Source organism: Puntigrus tetrazona, chromosome 23 (genome assembly GCF_018831695.1).
Source record: "Puntigrus tetrazona isolate hp1 chromosome 23, ASM1883169v1, whole genome shotgun sequence".
NCBI lineage: Eukaryota > Metazoa > Chordata > Actinopteri > Cypriniformes > Cyprinidae > Puntigrus > Puntigrus tetrazona.
The window spans coordinates 11,765,040-11,785,886 of NC_056721.1; the positions used below are offsets into that span (position 1 = coordinate 11,765,040).

A 20,847-nucleotide genomic window follows, 5' to 3' on the forward strand; every position below is an offset into this window, starting at 1 on the left:
GAAAGTTAATGATCTTGAAGTAACCTTATGGGTTAAGATAAGTCTGAGCATTTCTTCCCTGAGCATAAATAGGAAAGACAAAGAGCGAGAGTATAAAGCATTATGTGGTTTATGTAGATATTTTATGAAGGGGTGTGGGGACCGGAGAGGGGTCAGGGGGGCATCGGTGGCTCATTACATGAAGGGCATTCCACAGATTCTCCTGGAGAGACAAAACGCTGAAAAAAGCTCTGAAGGGAAACATTCTTTTTGGACTGCGTCCTCACACACTGTTTTGGCTCATTTGCCTTATTTAGTCAAAACGTGGGATTAATGCGGTTCTAAATTGTTCTGTTTGGTGTGTTTTCTCCAACAAAACGGCTACGAGGAGGATAAAGATCGGGCCAAGATTTATATTTTGCCCACTTTGGGTATTCCAGCGCATATTAGACACATTCTGAACTTTCTAACTGATCTATTGTGAATTTTTCACTTAGGTTATTTGGACACCTTCCCCAACTGCAGATCATAATTGGATACTTATGGCGTGGCAAAACACTTGCTTAGATTTAGTCTGGATTGATCTAGGCCGTATGCATTGATAAAAATGTAACACTGTTTCAGTATTAAATAAAATATTTAAACATATGGCAAAACGTAATGTAGATTAACAGAGCTTTAATTCAGTTAAATGATTTATTGCTCTCTCACGTCAAAAGCATACTTCTGATTACTAACTTTGCACGTTATGCGGAGTGTTTTTGTCAGTACATGCAAACGCAACAGAGGTTTTCTCAAACTAGACATTGCGTAATATCCCTTGAACGCTGTACCGTGTGAGCTGTTTTCAGACCAGTTACCGTGCACCTACAGATAAAACGACTAAATGAATGACTCACAACGGCACGCTTTCATTCAGCAACTTCTCGAAAGTCGTCCGAAACGTTTTATAGAATAAAATAATGTTCGTAAATGCCCGCGCACTTCACGTGTCGATAAGAAATGCAACTCAACGCACGTGCATATTTTAGCCTGATCTCAATCAATTCTTTGTTTTCCCTTCCAGTCACATAACTCTGGAAAGAAGAGCACACAAATCGTACAATTCCACCAGACTCCACCCAAAAAGCGAGACAGCGAATTAGTGCAGGAGACCCGAGTCGATAAAAATGAGTCAACACACACGCCCCCACCAGTCGAGCGCCGCCGCCGCCGCTCCCCTATCCAACGCTTCTCTCTCCCCGGACAAGGACGCAGACATGCCCGCTACAGAGAAAGATCTCGCCGAGGACGCGCCGTGGAAGAAGATCCAGCAGAACACATTCACGCGTTGGTGCAACGAGCATCTGAAATGCGTCAACAAGCGCATAGCGAACCTGCAGACGGACCTGAGCGACGGGCTCCGGCTGATCGCGCTCCTGGAGGTGCTCAGCCAGAAGAAGATGTTCCGCAAGTACAACCAGCGCCCCACGTTCAGACAGATGCAGCTGGAGAACGTCTCTGTGGCTCTGGAGTTCCTCGACAGGGAAAACATCAAGCTGGTGTCTATAGGTATGTTTTGTTTTGTTTTTTTTAATCGAACCTCGCGCTTTATCGAATACTGTGCAAGTTGTAAAGCAAAGCTCGTGGCATCCAGCACGACCCGGCACGAACAGGGGCATGAAATTTTAGGCAGGCCACAAAAATAACGGGAAAAAGATGAGGGGAATCGAGGCCTTTGCGGCCAGGGGTTGTTTCGTGGGCAGTTGTATCGCCGACTTGGAAGTTGCACGTGTTTTGTGAACTTTTTCGGACTTGTCGCTCGCGATGAGGTTGCTTTAATCGCCTTTGCGGTTGAGAGTCTGACAAAGGAGCGAGGGACCACAGTCGCTCCATTCAACTGTTGCAAGTCCAGCCCCGATTGTCGTAAAGCGGCAGCAGGCATCGTGGCGAATAGTTCGGCCCGGTTTAACCCTAGCCCGGGTGCCGAATGAGCCCGAACTCGACAAGTGCACCAAAACTTTACGTTTTCTGCATTTGTGTAACAAAAGAGCGCAAAGGGTGAAACACTGTACCGTACGTCTTAACGGGAATGTTCGCTTCTTACGCTAGAGGCTTTCATTTCAGTGAAAGCTGTTTTTTTATTATAGGTGTTGATTTTTCTTCTTATAGTCGCGTCAAGGCTAACATGGCGTTTTCCGGTGGCGCAAAACAGAATGAAGTTATCGATCTGCGAGGACACGCCTTCCTCTCAAGAGAAGCACAGCTGTCTTCATCAAAATTTAATGTGCTTGTTTTTGGGTGTCAACGGTTTAACGGAGGGATTAGAACATAAAGTTGCACAACATCGCTTGTGTTCGAGATGTCGAGACACGGATCCTTGTTTCAGTGCTGCTTGTGATTGATTGATGACTAACACGGTGGCACGCCCTCCAGTTTATGGCTCATTTCGAGCACAAGCACGGTGAATCTGTACTGAATCACTGTGTAGTCTGATGCTGAATTAGACTTCCTTTATTCATTCTGCCTTTAGTGTTTAAGTATAATTTGTTCTCTTCCGGAATCCCATGATTTCATCAGCTGTGCCACAACCCAGTGCCTGTAGGGTTTAGCTCTTAATGGGAGAGTTTCCCAACAGCGTCCAGAGGGCATAAATAAACATCCTCTGAGATGGTGCAATCAAGGATTATTCAGCAATTGCTCAATATTTGTTCTTAGAAACACCTTCATCCCTTATTGTTAATGAGCGATCGGTTTCACTGGACTGAGTTGCTTGCCCACAGATGACGATGCAATTGTATTTTATGATGGCATCTCCAGCCGGTGAAGCATTTTACCATGTATGCAAGTTATTTGCACCCTTTAGGAATTCAATATGGTTATTGGCTTTCTTTTGTAACTGGAGCTGTTTGTATCATTGGCAGTGTACGTGGTTTGCAATAAGGACATTGCAACACGAATGTTCAGAGAATCACGGAGCAAGTATAAAGGTGGTATGCGTGTACCCCTGTCATGACAGGCCCCATATTTTACCTGTCTATACGAATGCAGTGCTGCCTTCCAAAGCCTGGAAGAGCATGACAGGCCTGTATCTCTGTCTTCATCTGGGTGGGGCTCATAAAAGAGCTTTCAAGTGTGGAGCCTAGAGACGTGCTAATCTGTTTCTTCATCTGGCGTGTTAGTACTTTAAATGTGATGTAACAAAACAAGATCTTGGTCACCATAGCATTTTTAAGCATATTTGGGACACTGAAGAACATATGATGGTGTTCAACTAAGAAGTTGCTCAATGCCTAGTTTCGGTTGAAGTGATTTTTAAATGCAATAATTCTGAATAAGTCAGAACAATGAGTTAACGCATAAATGTCTTAGTTTAGCTTGTCAAAATGAGTTACAAGTAAAAACTTGATTCTGTTGGGTAGGTGAAGTGTATGCCTAGAGGTGCATAATACAGAAACGTTAAGTAATAGCTCAGAACCTCTGAAACGAAGTAAACTGAAGATTCCTGTATATTGGTTTTGTTCTGACTACTTTAAGTCTTTCCCTGTTCATCACATGTAATTGTTAAATATTCTCACTATAACACACACTTTTCAGTGTTTTTATTTGTAAAAAGCTATAAGCTTAATAAAAAAAAATCAACATTTTATTTTATAAAGAATTGCAAAGCTAAATGGAGAGGCATGTATTATTTCACAGGTCAATGGCCGAGGAAGGCTTCCTCATGTTCCTGTGCTTTATTGGCAATGCCAGGATTTCCTGTTCATTTGGGCAACAGTCCTGTGGCAAAGGAGCACAGCAGTGGGTCACTTTATCAGCTGCCTTTGTTGCAGAACTGTTCAACTTCAAATTTTTGTCATGGGGATTAAAAAGACTATAGATTAAAGACTTTTAGACTATAGCGCTAAAAGATGAACCGAACCAACCAGCTCTGAGATAGAACTCAACCTTACATTTTGATTTGAAATTGAAAAAATATCTTATATTTGTTGTGAAAGGTAGAAAATAAAATGGATTTTACTTCTGAATCCAAACTGCTTCACTGAACAGAACTTTCACATCACTGTAGCTGCTCTAAATATGAGTCTGCGTAAACCAAAATACAGTGGGTGTACTTTTGCCTACTTGCACCAGTGGCAAGTGTGCGTGATCGTGTATCCTCACACCCTTCACCACACTGGAAAGCACCCTATGGCAAGTCTCACAACCAAGCCTCCATGTGGTTCTATCATTTATTTGGGTATGCTTGAACCTCCAAATTTCTGTGCCAGCGAAAGAATAGGGTGATTTTTGCACTTGAATGTCTCTTTGTGACTCAGATGTTGAAGTTCCACTTTACTTGGAACTGTAAAGAAAAAGGTTTTTAAGGTCGTTGTCACCCTACTAGACAAAACCACTGCATGGAAACCACATGAAGACATCTGCCACGCGCTCCGTATTCTCCGAAAAGCCTCATGACTACAAAGTGAGACAGATAAATAGGTAGGTAGACCGGATAAACAGGGACTTGACCTAGACTGGAGATGGTGAATTAAGAGGAGTAAAAAAGAATGTGGCTAAGCAATCGATAAAAGGGGTGAAAAACTCTTCCTCTGGGCATAGATTACAGCAATTCAACTTTTTGCCCCTTCCTTTTGGAGATAAGAAATTGAATTTGGCTGAAGTTGTTTTTTTGCTATATTTTTAGACTGAAGATAGCTTTACTCGTATGGCTTAAAGGAAGATGAATGGCAAATAAGAGAAGTGCAAGTAGAATCGAGGAAAGGAGCGTTAGGAAACACCCCCATCACATCACCCTTGTTCGGGAGTGTTTCTTAATGGGTATTGCATGGCACTTCCTTGATGAATGAAGAATGCAATTTGATTTATTTTTACATGCTAGTTTAAGACTTATTTTAACAATTGTATAATTGAGATGGTTGGGTTATTCACTCTTGATGGTTTCAGGAAAGAATTCAGCACAAATGGCACTTATCTGATTGTCCCAAGGCATTCATCTCCACCCTTATTTAAGAGCAGAGATTTATGTTAGCAGTCACGCTGGCAGGACTACTGATGAACAGAAATCTCGCTGAACATGGCCACATCTTTAGTGATCTTGTTAAAATGTAGGCTGGCCTTGTATGCCTGTGATATATGGATTATGGCGCTAAACACGCTCTACTAGCTTGACATAATGAAAATCATATGTATAATATGGACAGATACACTCCTGGCCTCTTTTCTGAGGTAAATTTGATGGAGCTGGGTTCGGTCCAGCCACTAAAGAACCAAGCCAAATGACAATCCAGCTCTGTCAATATGGGGTTTTACAAAAGCACTACCACAGCAGTTTTCTGCTCTAGTCAGTTTTCCCTCCCTCAGTCCTTCTCTTCCTTTCCCTGCCTCCTCCTGTTCCCTCCCACTCGCAGCTGTAATCAGAAACCCCTGTGCAAGGGAATGGGTGGCCTGCCAGGATCAAGTTTGCTTCTGCCCTTTTAAGGCTAAAAAACCAAGGGGAACATTTCCAGAGAGAGAGTGAGTGAGAGAGAGAGAGGAAAGGAGGGAGGGACATTTGGAAGTCATAGAAAGTAAAAGAAAAGGAAGTTTTCTAGCAGAGTTCATGCTCCTAAAATCCTGTATTAGATGAGCTCCGTTTTAAAAACCAAAGCCGGGGTGAACAGAATTCAACATTTCTGTGCCACATGGTCCTCATTAAGACCTGAGGCACAACATTGGTTTTCATGCTTTTTTAGGTTCTTTAAACTGCTGATGTTGGAGATAAAAGAAACGTGCTGACAAGCACTAGTGGCATTGTGGGAGACCCATGTGGTGACAGTTTATCATGGCATTAACTGAAATAAAACACTGAATTAGAAAGTTATATCTTAGAGAATCCAGACAAGCCCTAGTTAACTCTTAAAGTTGGCATTAAGTGGAAATGATCTTTGCCTATAATCAATTCAACCAAGCATCGGTTTCTTCTCTTAACTACTCAAATTACAGAATTATCCAATCAAATAGTTTGCTTAAATTTGCCCCATTCTTCCAATCATCTGCAAGCTCTTATTCAGACTTCACTTCATCCAATCATTAACTGATCAAGTCCTGTCCTGCTTTACATTTTTTTTAAAATAAAATCCTAATAATCTTGTTACATCTCCTGTTAAAGTGATAGTTCAACCAAAAATCAATTTTTTAATTTTTTTATTTTTATAGATTTAGCAATCCAAACTTTTTTTTTTGTATTTATTTTTTGTATTTATTAAATTTTATCTTTCTGCATATCATAAAAATACTTTGTGGAAGAAAAAGCTTTTTGGACTAGTGTTTGGACAAAATAAAATACTTTTATTCATTCACTTTTTTAAAATTATCATCGTCTTTTCTTACAAAGAGGAAAGAAATGTCTTTGTAGACTATAGAAAGAGGAGGGGGGTCAGTCCTGTCCAGTTTTCCATGTCTCTGATTGCATTTGTGTACAGACGTCCTGACCACGATGATAAGACCTTTTTGGAATGTGTGCAATTTCCTCAATCCTCCTCTACAGCCGTGCGCAAACACAAAACCCCCGCTGCTGGAAAATGACCTCAACTTTGTGAATGAAAAGTTATTTGGCTAATTATCTTACTGAAATATGTGACATTTTCTTATGAAATGCATCTCGGGGTGAACACTCCTCATCATCCTCGGTGTGTTTAGACATCTGTAGTGTGTTATGTAGTGCGGCAGTTGTGGGGTCAAAGTTGAGGGCTGATGTTGGAGTGGCTGAGGTGATTTGGCAGGTCCAGACAGGGTGAGTCATGGGAATGAATCTCTGCTCTGATCCACTACTGATGACTCTGCACTCCCACATGACTCGACCGGGAAGGCTACAATTCACCAACACTGTCTCTGTACCTCCTTATCCAAGTTCTGGTTTTCTGAAAGCTTGGCAAGAAGAATATGGTGGTAGGAAGCAAACAAAACGCGTGCCTTTAGCACATGATTGGCAGCATATTGTTGCCTTTTAAGCCACAATTATTTGCTGTGTGGTCTGAAAAAACAAAACAAAAAAACAAACAAAAAACATCTGATGAAGCCATGCAGATAAATTCATCCAAGAATGTGCCATGACTAGTCATGTCTCCTGAGAAATAACTATTATGGTCACCTAAATATTTATCTTTTTAAATGGTTATCTTTAAACCCCTAGATTTGTTTTGGATCATCAGACATGATGTCATGATGCCTTCATGCAGAAAACATCAAGTTTAGTCATCGAGTGACTGGACAGGAATGCCGCTTCCTTGGGTTTCGAACACAAGCCATCTCCGTCCTTTTGTATATTTTGTCTTTGACCGTTTTAGTCACCATCCTGTTCTCTCCCTGTCTTCTTTCTATCATCTATCTCTTCCTCAGCCTCCTTTTGATTTATCTTCTCTTACTAACTGCCAGCTTTCTCTCTTGGACATGAGATTCATGTTTTGGGAATTTGATGGAGAGCTGTGAGCACAAATGTCCTTAAAAGGATTGAGAATGCTGTGTGTTTCCTGCAGTGTGTGGTGGGAATGTTGCAGCAACACAGATTCCTGTCATGTTTCATATGTTTGCCATTGTGTGCAATACGTCACCATGCCTGGGTCCCCCTCTGACCCCCACCCACCGCATTTAGACATGGTTGAGGATGGCCATGTGGCGTCAGCTTGTCCATCTAAGGCTTTTTTTTTTTTTTTTTAAAGCAGTGTTAAAGCAGGAATGGAGACAAATGAATGTTGGTGTGCTGCTTGTTCACTCTTTACAGTTCACAAACTTTTTTTTTTTTTTTTTTTGAGCATGGTATAAAAATGCATCCTAGGAAATACTTTTGATCAGTGCGGAACAAGACTTCAATCAGCCTAATTACATAGGGCTCATGCCGACTTGGAAACTCTTCGTTCAAACATCCCTACTCCCATCCCAAAAACACCCCAAAAATTTTCCTGAGACATCACATTATATTGTTATTCATTTAGTAGATTATTGGGAAATGTAAACCACAGCGTACTTGTCTGTCTGTGATGGTGGGCCGCTGGGGGGGGTGATTTAAATAAGATGGCACCAATTTTATATGCCGGCCCACTTAATCCTGGTTATGTTGAGCAGTTCTTTCCTGTGTCTTTAACCATATGAAACAAACTAAAGGATTTTGACAAATGTCAAGATAAATCCAGAGGCCCTAAAGGGCAAAAACATCCAAAAAGATAATTTTAATTGTACAGCCCCTAGCATGTCTGTGTAAGCCCTGCCCTGCCTTGACTGGATGGCAGACTCTGCCTCTAATACCTTTTTAAACAAGCGGCAACAAGTTCCCATGTAACAGCACTCTTTGTTATTTCTGTCTTCTCTTCACTGCCATAACAGTGAATCAGACTGTAATAGTCCACCATAGTCTGCACTATTGTATTATGCTGATTTGGGTTTGTTTCTAATATTTAACTTGTATTTTCTCCCATCTGAACCTACATAGGAATAAGATTAATCATAGCCAAGGTAAGCGTGATCTATGGGTCGTTCCTCTAGAGCTGACTCTGGAAGAATTTGGTGATGCTGAAACTTCCCCTTCCAGCATTAACCATAATGACACTTCTTTATGGGTCCATAAATTTCCATATTATTGCTGAAGCACATGCCCAGTGTGTTTGGTCTGTGAATAAAGGGATCAGAGAGGGTTCAATAGCACCTTCACCAGAAGCCAAGATGAATTCCAGCAGGCTCTGGGGGCTCATGGTTTGTAAACCGCAACGGGAGACCAGAACTACAGAAAAACGCGAATGTATTATTTTACATGGCCAAACAAGCACTGTTGGATAACTGGAATGGGTCAGGAGGGGGATAAACGTTATGTGAGATCTCACAATATACAGCGCATTCATTTTGAGTCTATTTCTGAACCAAAGTGCTTGCTTTCCTCCTTGAGACAGTTTGCTTTTATAGATTGAGTTTTGCTAGGTTTTAAAGGGTAGTTTACTCCAAAATCAAAGCCGTTATTTATTGTCATACCTTCACGGAAAGTCTGATTTCTCAAAAACCTTGATTTATTTATATGTTAACTGTAAAAATGCATTTATACTTATTTACACTTTTATCTATGTAGTGCTTTTAACATTAGCTTAACAATGAACAATACATTTGTTACTATATTTAAGTATCTTCAATGACATTGACAAAATTAAACTGCTCATTTCTTTAGATTAGTTAACATTTTAAGAAATTTATTTTAAATTGACATTAATACATAAGCATACTTAACCTTCACGTTATTTTACATACGTTTGAAAGTGTCACTTTAGTTATGAAATGCCAAAGTAATTTTTCAGTATTTCTGTTATATCGAAACAATCACCCCTCCCTTTGTCCCCTGCAAGGTTAACAGCATCCTCAGTGGAGCGTGTGTCAGTTAAAAAAGGAAGTTGCACTGCATTACGCTGCCCTGCCCAAGTCCTCCCCAGGGCATGTGAGCGTTATCAAAGAACAATTATCCACATTATCTTCAAATATGTCTTAATTCTCTTACTGTCTCTGTTAGTATTAGGCCTCACTTACTCAATGCAGCATAGTATACAACGAGCATTCTGTTTGTGCTTTTTGAAGTTGTTTTGTCTCTTCTGTAACTCTGGACTCATGTGCAAGCCTATAACCACATTTTGGATGGGCGTATGCTCTTGTTAAAGAGAAATGGCAAGGGAAAGGGAAGTGTGAAAATGGTGTATGTGGGTGGAGATCAGGCTATGTATGATCAGCTCTTGATGTCAACACAGGGTGGAGCTGGGGTTTACATTTATTTCCATCTTTTTAAGAACTGAATAAGAGCAAAGAAAATATTAAAAGGCTACCATTCTTTATCAATCTCTCTTAGATTTCAAACTGAAAATTTTGTCCTGAAGTAATCCGCCGATCGGACGGTGACCGTTTAATTCACAAACGTCTCCTCTGATTATAATCTACACTCTGAATCTGAAGCCATGCCAGCATTAAGTCCGAATGTTTCACATGTGCAGAGCAGATACAAGTGCATCATTGTTTGGTGACCATTTGAGGAATGGTCTGCAGCATATTGCACCATCTTGTGCTGAATGATAAAAGGATTTGATTCAATTTTAGATGCCCTCAGATGAAGGAAAAGAAACAACAAACAAAAAAACCTCCAATGTGCTTTGGCAAGCTCCCTGTAACTTTTCTCTCTCCCTCTGTTACAGACAGTAAGGCCATAGTTGATGGGAACCTGAAGCTCATCCTTGGTCTGATATGGACTCTGATTCTCCATTATTCCATCTCCATGCCCATGTGGGACGAGGAGGAAGAGACTGAAGAAAGCAAGCAGAAGACGCCTAAACAGAGGCTGCTCGGATGGATCCAGAACAAGCTGCCCGAGCTGCCCATCACCAACTTCAGCCGGGACTGGCAGTCAGGGAAAGCCCTTGGCGCTCTGGTGGACAGTTGTGCTCCAGGTGAAAGATCTGAGATACTGTTTTGGTCTTAGAACGTTTTGGTGTTCCCATTAGACATGGTCAGCCTACATGAATGATGGGATCTTAATCAAGAGTCTTAGAAATAATATAGAAATCTGATTGCTTACAGTACATAGCTTTTCAACTAAATATAAATGTTGTTGATCCCTGCATGGACATACTGAATAAATTATTTGTTATTAGTCAAATATTTTATTTTTTTCATGCTGTAAATGACAAGATGGGTATTTTAAAATAAGTCTGACAAAGTCTTTAGAAATTGTAGGCAAATGCGATCTATACATTTGTATTTTTGGTGTGCAGGTCTCTGTCCAGACTGGGATTCGTGGGACCAGACCAAGCCTGTGGACAATGCCAGGGAGGCCATGCAGCAGGCTGATGACTGGCTTGGTGTTCCTCAGGTACTTTTACCCTAGATCAGTTATCTCTGGCCTTCTCATTAACCCCTGAATAATCCGAGAACGCAATGTTCTAGAGCCCCCACCTGGCATGTTTTTTGTTCAGTGCAGCAACCACTGCTTTTGTGGTTTCATCATGACCTAAATTAAAGGAAACAAATGAAAAAGCATTTGTCTCTGTCACGCCACATGCTGTTTTAATTTTGGTCATAACTGTAAAGTTAGAGTATGCAGTCTCACCTAGTATTACAGTAGTGCTTATGGTTTAACTTTTTTTGAAAGACTAGACAAATAGGGAACAGAGTCAAATCACTTTTTTCTCTGCTCGTGTATCGAAACTACCCCAATGAGGTTTCTTTGTCACGGTGTGTGCTGATGGTGTGCCGAGGCTGGCATGTTGCGTGCCGTCAGTTATGCATGTGGTTAGGTGTTTCCGTCCCTAGGGCTGATGTTGCTATGATACAAACTTCTCAATTTGTATGTTAATAAACTTTACATTGTCGTGTTGTCATGGCACAATAAAAACACTTTTTTTTACAAAACGTTTGCAAATTGCATGAATTCTAGTTGGTTTAGGTTAAATCGCATGCTTGTTTCTTCACCAGGTGATCACTCCAGAAGAAATCGTTGATCCCAATGTGGACGAGCACTCTGTTATGACTTACCTATCCCAGTTCCCCAAAGCCAAACTCAAGCCTGGTGCTCCCCTGAGGCCCAAACTCAACCCTAAAAAGGCCCGTGCCTATGGACCAGGTAAACGGTCACCAGTTGCATATATGATGTTTTAATTTTATGTATGAACTGATCATTTTGTTATGAGTGTTTGAGAGTTCTTGGGAAGTGAAGAATCATGAGTATTGTTCTGTGCCGTGCAGGTATTGAGCCCACAGGTAATGTTGTGATGAAGAAGGCAGTGTTCACTGTTGAGACCATCAGCGCCGGTCAGGGTGAGGTTTTGGTTTATGTGGAGGACCCAGCCGGCCACCGTGAGGAGGCCAAAGTTACAGCCAACAATGACAAGAACCGCACCTACTCAGTATTCTATGTACCAAAAGTCACTGGGCAACACAAGGTACTTAGAAGTGTCTACCTCAAAAGATGAAACATAAAACATCTCAACAAAAAAAACCCCACTGTGATATTTTAAAAAAGGGCAGTGCTTCACAGTACAGAAGCAAACCATCTTGCCTGGTTTTTAATAGACCTGTGTCTGTTCTTTTAGGTGACAGTGCTGTTTGCAGGGCAACACATCTCCAAAAGCCCGTTTGAGGTAGATGTGGGAATGGCTCAGGGAGACTCCAGCAAGGTCACTGCCCAGGGCCCAGGCCTTGAGCCTGCTGGCAACATTGCCAACAAGACGACATACTTTGATGTCTACACAGCTGGTACTTGTCCTTAGTATATCATATGTTATGATTATTTTGGTTGTAGATGATGCTTTATTTTTAATAAAGTATATTAACAGCTTTTTATTTATTTTTTTGCTAAATAAAGATGAAGTAGACAAAATAAACATTAGTTTATCTAAAGTAACATAATTAAGCCAACCAAAATAGACATTTTTTTTTTTTTAAAAACAAGATGTTCTTTCTCAGGTGCTGGAGTAGGAGAGGTCGAGGTGGTCATTATGGACCCCAGTGGAAAGAAGGGTACTGTTGAATGTAGTGTTGAGGATAAGGGCAACAGCAGCTACCGATGCACCTACAAGCCCACTCAGGAGGGCCAGCATATCATCTACATCACATTTGCTGGGGGGCAGATCTCCAAGAGCCCTTACACTGTCCATGTGGGAGAAGGTAAGAGCCGGAGAAGGGCTAGAATATATTGTGCTTAGGTCAGGAAAGGGAAGTAGGTGAAAGGGATATACACACAGGATTCATTTTAATGAGGCATGGAAAGGTCATTACCACTGTATAAAACTTCTTCATTTTTAAAAGTTTAGGCTTCCGCTATCTGTCCTTGTCTGTATTGCTTTTTTCTTGCTGTCTTTTTCCTCTGTTTTTCTTCACTGGCAATTGTGTCTCTTCTTTTGAAGGACTGGTGTTGTCTACATCTACTGGTATCTCTCCTTTTCTCTTTGGATCGGCCTCCTTTTGGCTTTTGATGTCATTTCCTGTTTCCTTGGATATGTCTTGGGTACTTGACCTGCTGCTTTTCTGTCAATGTCCTGTTGTTTTCAGTTGCCCCTCACTTTAGGCTACCAACCCTTTACATTTGCAAAGTGCCAATGACATTACATGACATAATTTTGAACCACTGGTTATACTGACCAGAAAGTGTTTAATTGCCCATATAAGTGGTAATAGATGTTCATATCTCCAGAGACGTGTGTAGACAATGTTATCCATGGCATTGTAAGCCAAGCAAAATTCCTGTGACTCACTAATGTGTGGAGCAGTATTCAAATGGAACATTTAAAATAGCGTTTTATTATCAGACAGTTTTTCCACCAGTATTATTCAGCACTGTACAGTCATTCTTACCACTTCCTCTTGTAAGGCTTTTTGGATTAAGACAAAGAAAGATAAGAATTTATACTACGAGTAGAGCCCAGTATCTCTCCCCCAGTATGCTGGTTTTTTTCCTGTCTGCTTTTTTTTTTAAGAACAGAGTTGCAGTACTTTATTTCTTTTAAAATAATAGATATTATAAACTTGATGTTTCTCAACTTGTAAACAGAAGACACATTTACAATAATGCAGTGTGCAATCAAAGTCTGTGTTGCAAGGCTTTACACTGAAATGTTAAACATACTGTTTCCAAAAGTATTTTCCAGACATTATAGAATATTTTTGGTAACTGACATCTACACAGCTCTTTACAGACAGTGGACATATTTTAATCTTGTCACAACCAAAAAAGGCTGTTAACCCAATTTATGCACGGATATCATACATAGAAAATTGTGACACTGCTTCTAAATAATGTAAAGTGAAGGGCACCCGGTTAACTACAAATTTGTACTAACTTGGTTATGTTCTCGCCAGCCTGTAATCCAAGCCTGTGTAGAGCCAAGGGCCGTGGGCTGCAGCCTAAAGGCTTAAGAGTTAAGGAGACTGCAGAGTTCAAGGTTTACACCAAAGGAGCTGGCACTGGAGACCTCAAAGTCACCATCAAAGGGCCCAGTGAGTGGATGCTGTACATATTCACAGTGCCAGAGCCCTCTGTATTAACTTAAGCTACAGTACAGATGTTTTAAAAGCTAGTTACCAAACAACTAAATGTGTTATGCAGAGGGTCTTGAGGAGCCCTGTAAGAAGAAGGATCTGGGAGATGGTGTGTACAGCTTTGAGTATTACCCTACCACACCTGGCAATTACATCATCACGATTACATGGGGTGGACAACACATCCCACGCAGGTAAATAATTAATCCCATGCAGTCATTTTCTATTACCAATAAGAAAGTAGTGGTTGGACTTGATAAATGCCAATTTCTTTTTGCTCTCAGTCCGTTTGAGGTAAAGATTGGATCTGAAGCAGGACCGCAGCAGGTCAGGGCATGGGGTCCCGGATTGGAGAGTGGTGTGGTAGGCAAGTCTGCTGACTTTGTGGTGGAAGCTGTCGGAGATGATGTGGGCACTTTGGGTACGTAGTAGCTCTGCTTTTACCCATTACCCATTCACTTGTATTTCTTAAATCCAGTATGAACTTGGGAATTCTCCATTCAGGTTTCTCAGTGGAGGGCCCATCCCCAGCTAAGATTGAATGTGACGATAAGGGAGACGGCTCCTGTGATGTGAGGTACTGGCCCACAGAACCGGGCGAGTATGCAGTTCATGTGCTTTGTAAGAACGAGGACATCCAGCTAAGCCCTTTCATGGCTGAAATCGTGCCTGCTCCAGGAAAAGACTTCTACCCTGACAAGGTAATTAATCTGGCTTCTTTCAAACAGTAATATTCCTAACATGAGCAGCTGGTAGTCAATACCCTAAATGAGTAATGTTGTTAATTCTTATGATGCTTTTTTTTGTAATTCAGGTGAAGGCTTATGGTCCAGGTCTGCAGAGCTCTGGCCTTTCAGTTGGCAAACCAGCAGAGTTCACTGTGGATGCCAAACTAGGTGGCAAAGCTCCTCTAAAGATTCAAGCTCAGGTGTGGTTTCAGTTTTTTGACTCTTGACTGACTCATTGCTCTCAATAAAAAAAAAAAAAAAAAAAAAAAAAAAAAAGCACTAACAAGCTCTTTCCCTCTCAGGACCGTGATGGGAACCCAGTGGATGTTCAGGTGAAGGATAATGGTAATGGAACATACAGCTGCAGCTACACCCCTCGCAAACCACTCAAACACACTGTGATGGTGTCCTGGGGCGGAGTCAACATCCCAGAGAGCCCATTCAGGGTGGGTAGTCATTCAGATATGGTAAACGTCTTTAGAATTACTAATAAAAAGCATTTTAATGTGTTCTCAATGCATTTTTTTGTATAGATGAACATTGGGGCAGGGTGCCATCCCAATAAGGTCAAAGTATCAGGACCTGGAGTGGCCAAGACTGGCCTGAAGGCATTCGAACCAACATACTTCACTGTGGATTGTGCTGAGGCAGGACAGGGTAAGAAAAGAGCTTTTAAAAAGCTTAAAATTTGTCTTTATGAGGCAAATAAGCTAACTGTTATTTTTGTCCTCCATCTTTCAAGGTGACATCAGCATAGGCATCAAATGCGCTCCAGGTGTTGTGGGGCCTGCCGAGGCTGACATCGATTTTGACATCATTAGAAATGACAATGACACATTCACTGTGAAATACACCCCTCCTGGGGCAGGCAGCTACACAATCATGGTGCTGTTTGCCGATCAGGTAAGAGGAAGCACAAGTGTATGTGGTGAATGGTCTAGTGTGGTTTCTTTTATTCAAACTAGTCTCCTTTTCTAGGCCATTCCCCTGACTCCCATCAGAATCAAGGTTGATCCCTCTCATGATGCCAGCAAGGTTAAAGCAGAAGGCCCTGGACTCAACCGTACTGGTGAGAAAGTATTTAATAAAATGGAAGAAAATTAACGATTAGACAATTTAGTATGACCATCCATTCAGTTAAAAGTTTTAAAGGTGAATCTCTAATGCTGTTGTTTATTTTTTTTAAGGTGTGGAGTTGAACAAACCCACACACTTCACTGTGAACACCAAGGCTGCAGGCAAAGCTAAGCTTGACGCTCAGTTCACTGGACCCACCAAGGGAGAGGCAGTCCGTGACTTTGACATCATCAACAATCATGATGGCACCCACACTGTTAAATACACCCCTGTTCAGCAGGTGAGCCACATTTGCTATTGTAGTCTCCATGACTGGTGACGCTTGGGTTTTGAAAAATAATATTTTGCCTTGATTTAAATTTTAACTATGGTTTTCTAAATGTTGTTTAGCTATTGACTACTGGTTCAATCTAAGTACTCATTTTCTTCTATAGGGCAATATGGGTTTGAATGTCACCTATGGTGGTGATCCCATTCCCAAGAGCCCGTTTGCTGTAGCTGTTGCCCCATCCCTGGATCTCAGTAAAGTTAAAGTGGCTGGTATTGGAGATAGTAAGTGAATACTTCACTTGTCTAGCTTGCCAGGTAACCTGAGAGTAACAAATGAGTTGCTTGGATTTCTCAGTTTCAAAGTAGCCTCACAGATGTTTCTGTGTTAGATTCAATATATTGTCAAAAGTTCATTTAATCCCCCTTTACAAGTTACATTCATCTGCTGTTTGTTTTTTAGCAATGACTGTCGGAAAGGATCAGGACATCACAGTCAAGTCCAAAGGAGCAGGTGGTCAGGGCAAGGTTGGCGCCAAAGTCACAGGTCCATCTGGTAAATCGGTGCCTTGTAAAGTTGAGCCAGGCCTGAGCCCAGAAACCAGCCAGGTCCGTTTTATCCCCAGAGATAAGGGACCTTATGAGGTTGAACTGACATATGATGGCGCTCCCATCCCCGGCAGTCCATTCCCTGTGGAAGCAGTTGCACCTACTGACCCATCTAAGGTAAGGCCGTTTAGAAAGCTGGGAATTAAATATTACTGGCTGTTTAACAAGACGACACGAAGGCGTCAGGAAAAGCTCTTTGTGGGGTGTTTGTTCTATAAACTGTAATTTGCTTAATGTTGCACGACTTCTCAGCAAGTGGTTTTGGCCTTTTGAGTCCTATATTGGCTTTAGCAGAGGAAACAAATATACTCTTAACTTGTCTTTTATGTATAGGTGCGATGTTCTGGGCCAGGTCTGGAGCGAGCTAAAGTTGGTGAGCCAGGACAGTTTGTGGTCGATTGCACTAATGCTGGTCCTGCTGAGTTGACTATCGAGATCATCTCAGACAATGGCACCGAGGCTGAAGTCCATATTCAGGACAATGGGGATGGAACCTACACCATCACTTACATCCCTCTGTACCCTGGAGCTTATACTCTCACAATCCGCTATGGTGATCAGGATGTGCCAAACTTCCCAGCCAGACTCAACGTGGAGCCTGCTGTGGAGACAAGTGGAGTGAAAGTGTTCGGACCTGGAGTGGAAGGCAAAGGTAGTGTGGTATTCTCTGGAGTATCGGGCAGGAAGTTCCTCTTGTCTTTGCTTTAGTCACTTTTTAATGTTTGTCTGTAGGTGTTTTCCGGGAGGCCACGACCGATTTCACTGTGGATGCTCGTGCTCTCACCAAAGCGGGTGGCAATCATATCAAGACCTGTGTTAATAACCCATCAGGCAACCACACTGAGGCTCTGATTAGAGACCTGGGAGACGGCACCTATCAAGTGGAGTACACGCCCTACGAGGAGGGTGAGTTTTAGCACCACTTTTAAAAACTGTAAAATGTGGTATCATGGGTTGCTAATCTTGTGTTGTATGTTAATAGGCACACACAGTGTTGAGGTTATGTATGATAACGCTCCAGTTCCCAAGAGCCCGTTCCGTGTGCCTGTGACCGAGGGCTGTGACCCAGCACGTGTGCGTGTACATGGTCCAGGACTTCAGTCTGGCATCACTAACAAACCCAACAAGTTTACTGTGGAGACCCGGTGGGTAGATTCAGCACTCTGCTTTTTGTTTCAATCTTGAGCTATAACCAGTGTCAATAGGTCTGGTGGTAAGGTTGTCTGCCTCGCTTCATGTATGTGTTTTTTTGATGCAGTGGGGCTGGTACAGGAGGACTGGGGCTGGCTGTGGAGGGACCTTCTGAAGCCAAAATGTCCTGCACTGACAACAAAGATGGCAGCTGTTGTGTTGAATACATCCCATATGAGCCAGGCACATACAACCTCAATGTCACCTATGGAGGCCAGCCAATCACTGGTCAGCATTTTTACATCATATGCTAGTATTTTTATTTATTTATTTTTATTTTTTATATTTACATTGTATTGTCTATCTATTTCTATTCTATTTTTCTTATTTAATATAATTAATAATAATTGTAGTAAACTTTTATGTGTATTTTTGTTTTTATCATTTTAATCTCTTTTTTCTGAATCCTTCTACAGGAAGCCCCTTCTCTGTACCTGTGCATGATACTGTAGACGCAAGTAAAGTGAAATGCCAGGGTCAGGGTCTTGGAAACAATGTGCGTGCCAACATCCCACAGGTCTTTTCTGTGGATACAAGCAAGGCTGGAGTGGCTCCCTTGCAGGTCAGAGTGCAGGGACCCAAAGGTGAGAACTTGATTTAATAATCTTTATTTCTTGGGCATTTTTCTTTCTCCCTCCATTTGACTAAGAGGACCGTTTATCATGTAGGTGTTGTGGAGCCTGTTGAGGTGGTGGATAAAGGTGACCGGACTCACAGAGTCAGCTATGTGCCCACCAGAGAGGGGCCATATTCTATTAATGTCCTGTATGCCGATGAAGAGATCCCACACAGGTAAACTCCAGGCTCAGATCAATGACTACCACCTTGATTTTCTGCTTGTACTTTAATCTGGAATTTGCCTTAAATATCTGTTAAAAAAATACATGGAAACCTGACTTCGCTTAACAAAAAATGGTACTTTCTGCAGTTTTGATATTGAGTACTTTTAAATTAAGAAATTTTCCTTTTTATATTAATATTAAACGGCATCAGTTTTTTTTTTTCTGCTGTATTTTTCAGTTGGCATTAAAGTATTGTGAAGTTTCAGTGGTATTGGCATCAACTATTGGATTTAAAATTATTACAGGCCTGGTGCATTTTTTAATTCCCTTGGTCCCAGTCCTTGCTGTTTATTCCTCTCTCACACTCTTCTTGGTCTCTTTATTCAGTCCTTATAAGGTGAAGGTTCTGCCCACTCATGATGCTAGTAAGGTCCGCGCCAGTGGCCCCGGTCTGAATACCACCGGTGTGCCTGCCAGTCTGCCTGTGGAGTTCACAATTGATGCCAAAGATGCAGGAGAGGGACTCTTGGCGGTCCAGATTACTGTGAGTTGATGCTTCTCTTTACAGCCATAAAGCTGCCATGGTCTCATTCAACATGTTATGCATTGTTTGGTTCTTAATGCTTGTTTTAGGACCCTGACGGGAAGCCGAAGAAGGCTAACATTCGTGATAATCAGGATGGGACGTATCTTGTATCCTATGTGCCTGATATGACTGGTCGCTACACAATTCTCATCAAATACGGTGGTGATGAGATCCCATACTCTCCATATCGTATCAGAGCCCTGCCAACAGGAGATGCCAGCAAATGCACTGTCACAGGTATGTAATGCTCAGGTTGTAACAGTTGAAATAAATGGCCATTCCTTTCATTAATGATACTACTATAGAGACCCCTTTCCATTAATTTCAGATGAAGCCATTCAGCACTAAACATAGAAAGCAATATAATATTTTAGCAGTGCAGCATGATGGTGAAAAAATATGTAATTATTATTGCTTAATGTGATAATCAAATTACTCAATTGGATATTGTTTTAGAAATATAAATGCACACGGTGCCATGCTTTACTGTGTATTTTGCCAATAGCATGGCAGTTTAACGCTTGAAAAAAAAAAATTATGCGAATGCGTAAATATTTAGTGTTTTTTGTTTTTCAGTGTAGTAGTCGTATTGCATTATTGGGTTTATTTTGCAGTCATAATGCATCACAAATTTAGAAATTCAATGAAAACCAAGTTTTTCACTTGTCTATGAATTGTAATTTAAAAATGGAACTGTTCAAATCATCTGGTAAAAATTCCTGTTGTTTTCATATCAGTGTATAGCAAAAAATGTCTAAATATCGCATTGTCCGTTTTTCAAATTACTCTTTTACTGCAAAATGAGCCAAACTACTTGGTGTCCATATTATAGAAAGGAAAGGGTAAATGTGCTTCTTTACCCATTTCCGGTGTCTTAAGATGATCTGCCAGTGTACACTGAGTGGAGGGATCAGAATAATCTTGTGGTTTTGGAGCCTCTGGAAGCTGAATGTTTTGCTGACTCTCTACTGTTCTTTGAACCATTTTTCCATCTAATCTAAACCTCCGTGTTAGGGCTCGTTGTCACAAGGGAACAGATTTTTATCCTTTTGTGTAAAGTTTGTCCTGTGTACTGCTCCAATCTTCGTCCCCCACCCAGAAACACACCACCTGTTGTGCAGCGCTGCTCACGTTCCCATCACTTCATTCCTCACTTCTGTTTTATCTTTTGCACACATTTTGTTGTATTTTGCCCTGATTGTTACTTTTTCACTTTTTCTCGCTCTGCTTCACGGTCTCAGTCTCAATCGGAGGTCACGGTTTGGGTAAGCGCTTTGAATAATGATCTAGTCTTGTCATTTGGTACTGCATGCGGAATTGCACGGTGTCTGATACCAAAGGCCTCATAATCTGCCATCCTATCCACAACTATAGCTAAGACGCAGTCCATATGTAGATTTGCATTCTAGTCGTTTTAAAATAGCATAATAAAATAAGTATGGCAGCATAGTAGTTGTTGACTGCGGGTGACTAATGACTAACTTACCAGGTATTTAATATGCCAGTGTGGTTGAATGTACATGTACTGGTATTACTTTCCTCAGCTTTCGTATTTCTTTTGTATTAGTGATTGCATCATTAAATGGATAGCTCTGGAAATTGAGGTAACAGGAAA

The 20,847-nt window shown here is 41.3% G+C and overlaps 1 protein-coding gene across 1 annotated transcript in view; it reads left to right on the top strand.

The window, feature by feature from the left end:
- Positions 1-20,847, top strand: part of flna (filamin A, alpha (actin binding protein 280)) — a 32,305-nt gene that overhangs the window by 2,611 nt on the left and 8,847 nt on the right. Inside the window, exons 2-29 of the mRNA XM_043224287.1 lie at positions 1,046-1,530; positions 10,155-10,406; positions 10,731-10,828; positions 11,431-11,578; positions 11,701-11,897; positions 12,048-12,210; positions 12,421-12,621; positions 13,813-13,950; positions 14,060-14,186; positions 14,277-14,413; positions 14,497-14,693; positions 14,807-14,920; positions 15,023-15,166; positions 15,254-15,377; positions 15,463-15,623; positions 15,699-15,789; positions 15,908-16,077; positions 16,232-16,349; positions 16,528-16,790; positions 17,007-17,325; positions 17,406-17,579; positions 17,656-17,818; positions 17,932-18,092; positions 18,281-18,448; positions 18,533-18,656; positions 19,034-19,190; positions 19,280-19,469; positions 20,474-20,497. Of these exons, the coding sequence (XP_043080222.1) occupies positions 1,149-1,530; positions 10,155-10,406; positions 10,731-10,828; positions 11,431-11,578; positions 11,701-11,897; positions 12,048-12,210; positions 12,421-12,621; positions 13,813-13,950; positions 14,060-14,186; positions 14,277-14,413; positions 14,497-14,693; positions 14,807-14,920; positions 15,023-15,166; positions 15,254-15,377; positions 15,463-15,623; positions 15,699-15,789; positions 15,908-16,077; positions 16,232-16,349; positions 16,528-16,790; positions 17,007-17,325; positions 17,406-17,579; positions 17,656-17,818; positions 17,932-18,092; positions 18,281-18,448; positions 18,533-18,656; positions 19,034-19,190; positions 19,280-19,469; positions 20,474-20,497 (4,705 nt within the window). The 5' untranslated portion in view covers positions 1,046-1,148. The remainder of the gene's footprint in view (positions 1-1,045; positions 1,531-10,154; positions 10,407-10,730; positions 10,829-11,430; positions 11,579-11,700; positions 11,898-12,047; positions 12,211-12,420; positions 12,622-13,812; positions 13,951-14,059; positions 14,187-14,276; positions 14,414-14,496; positions 14,694-14,806; positions 14,921-15,022; positions 15,167-15,253; positions 15,378-15,462; positions 15,624-15,698; positions 15,790-15,907; positions 16,078-16,231; positions 16,350-16,527; positions 16,791-17,006; positions 17,326-17,405; positions 17,580-17,655; positions 17,819-17,931; positions 18,093-18,280; positions 18,449-18,532; positions 18,657-19,033; positions 19,191-19,279; positions 19,470-20,473; positions 20,498-20,847) is intronic.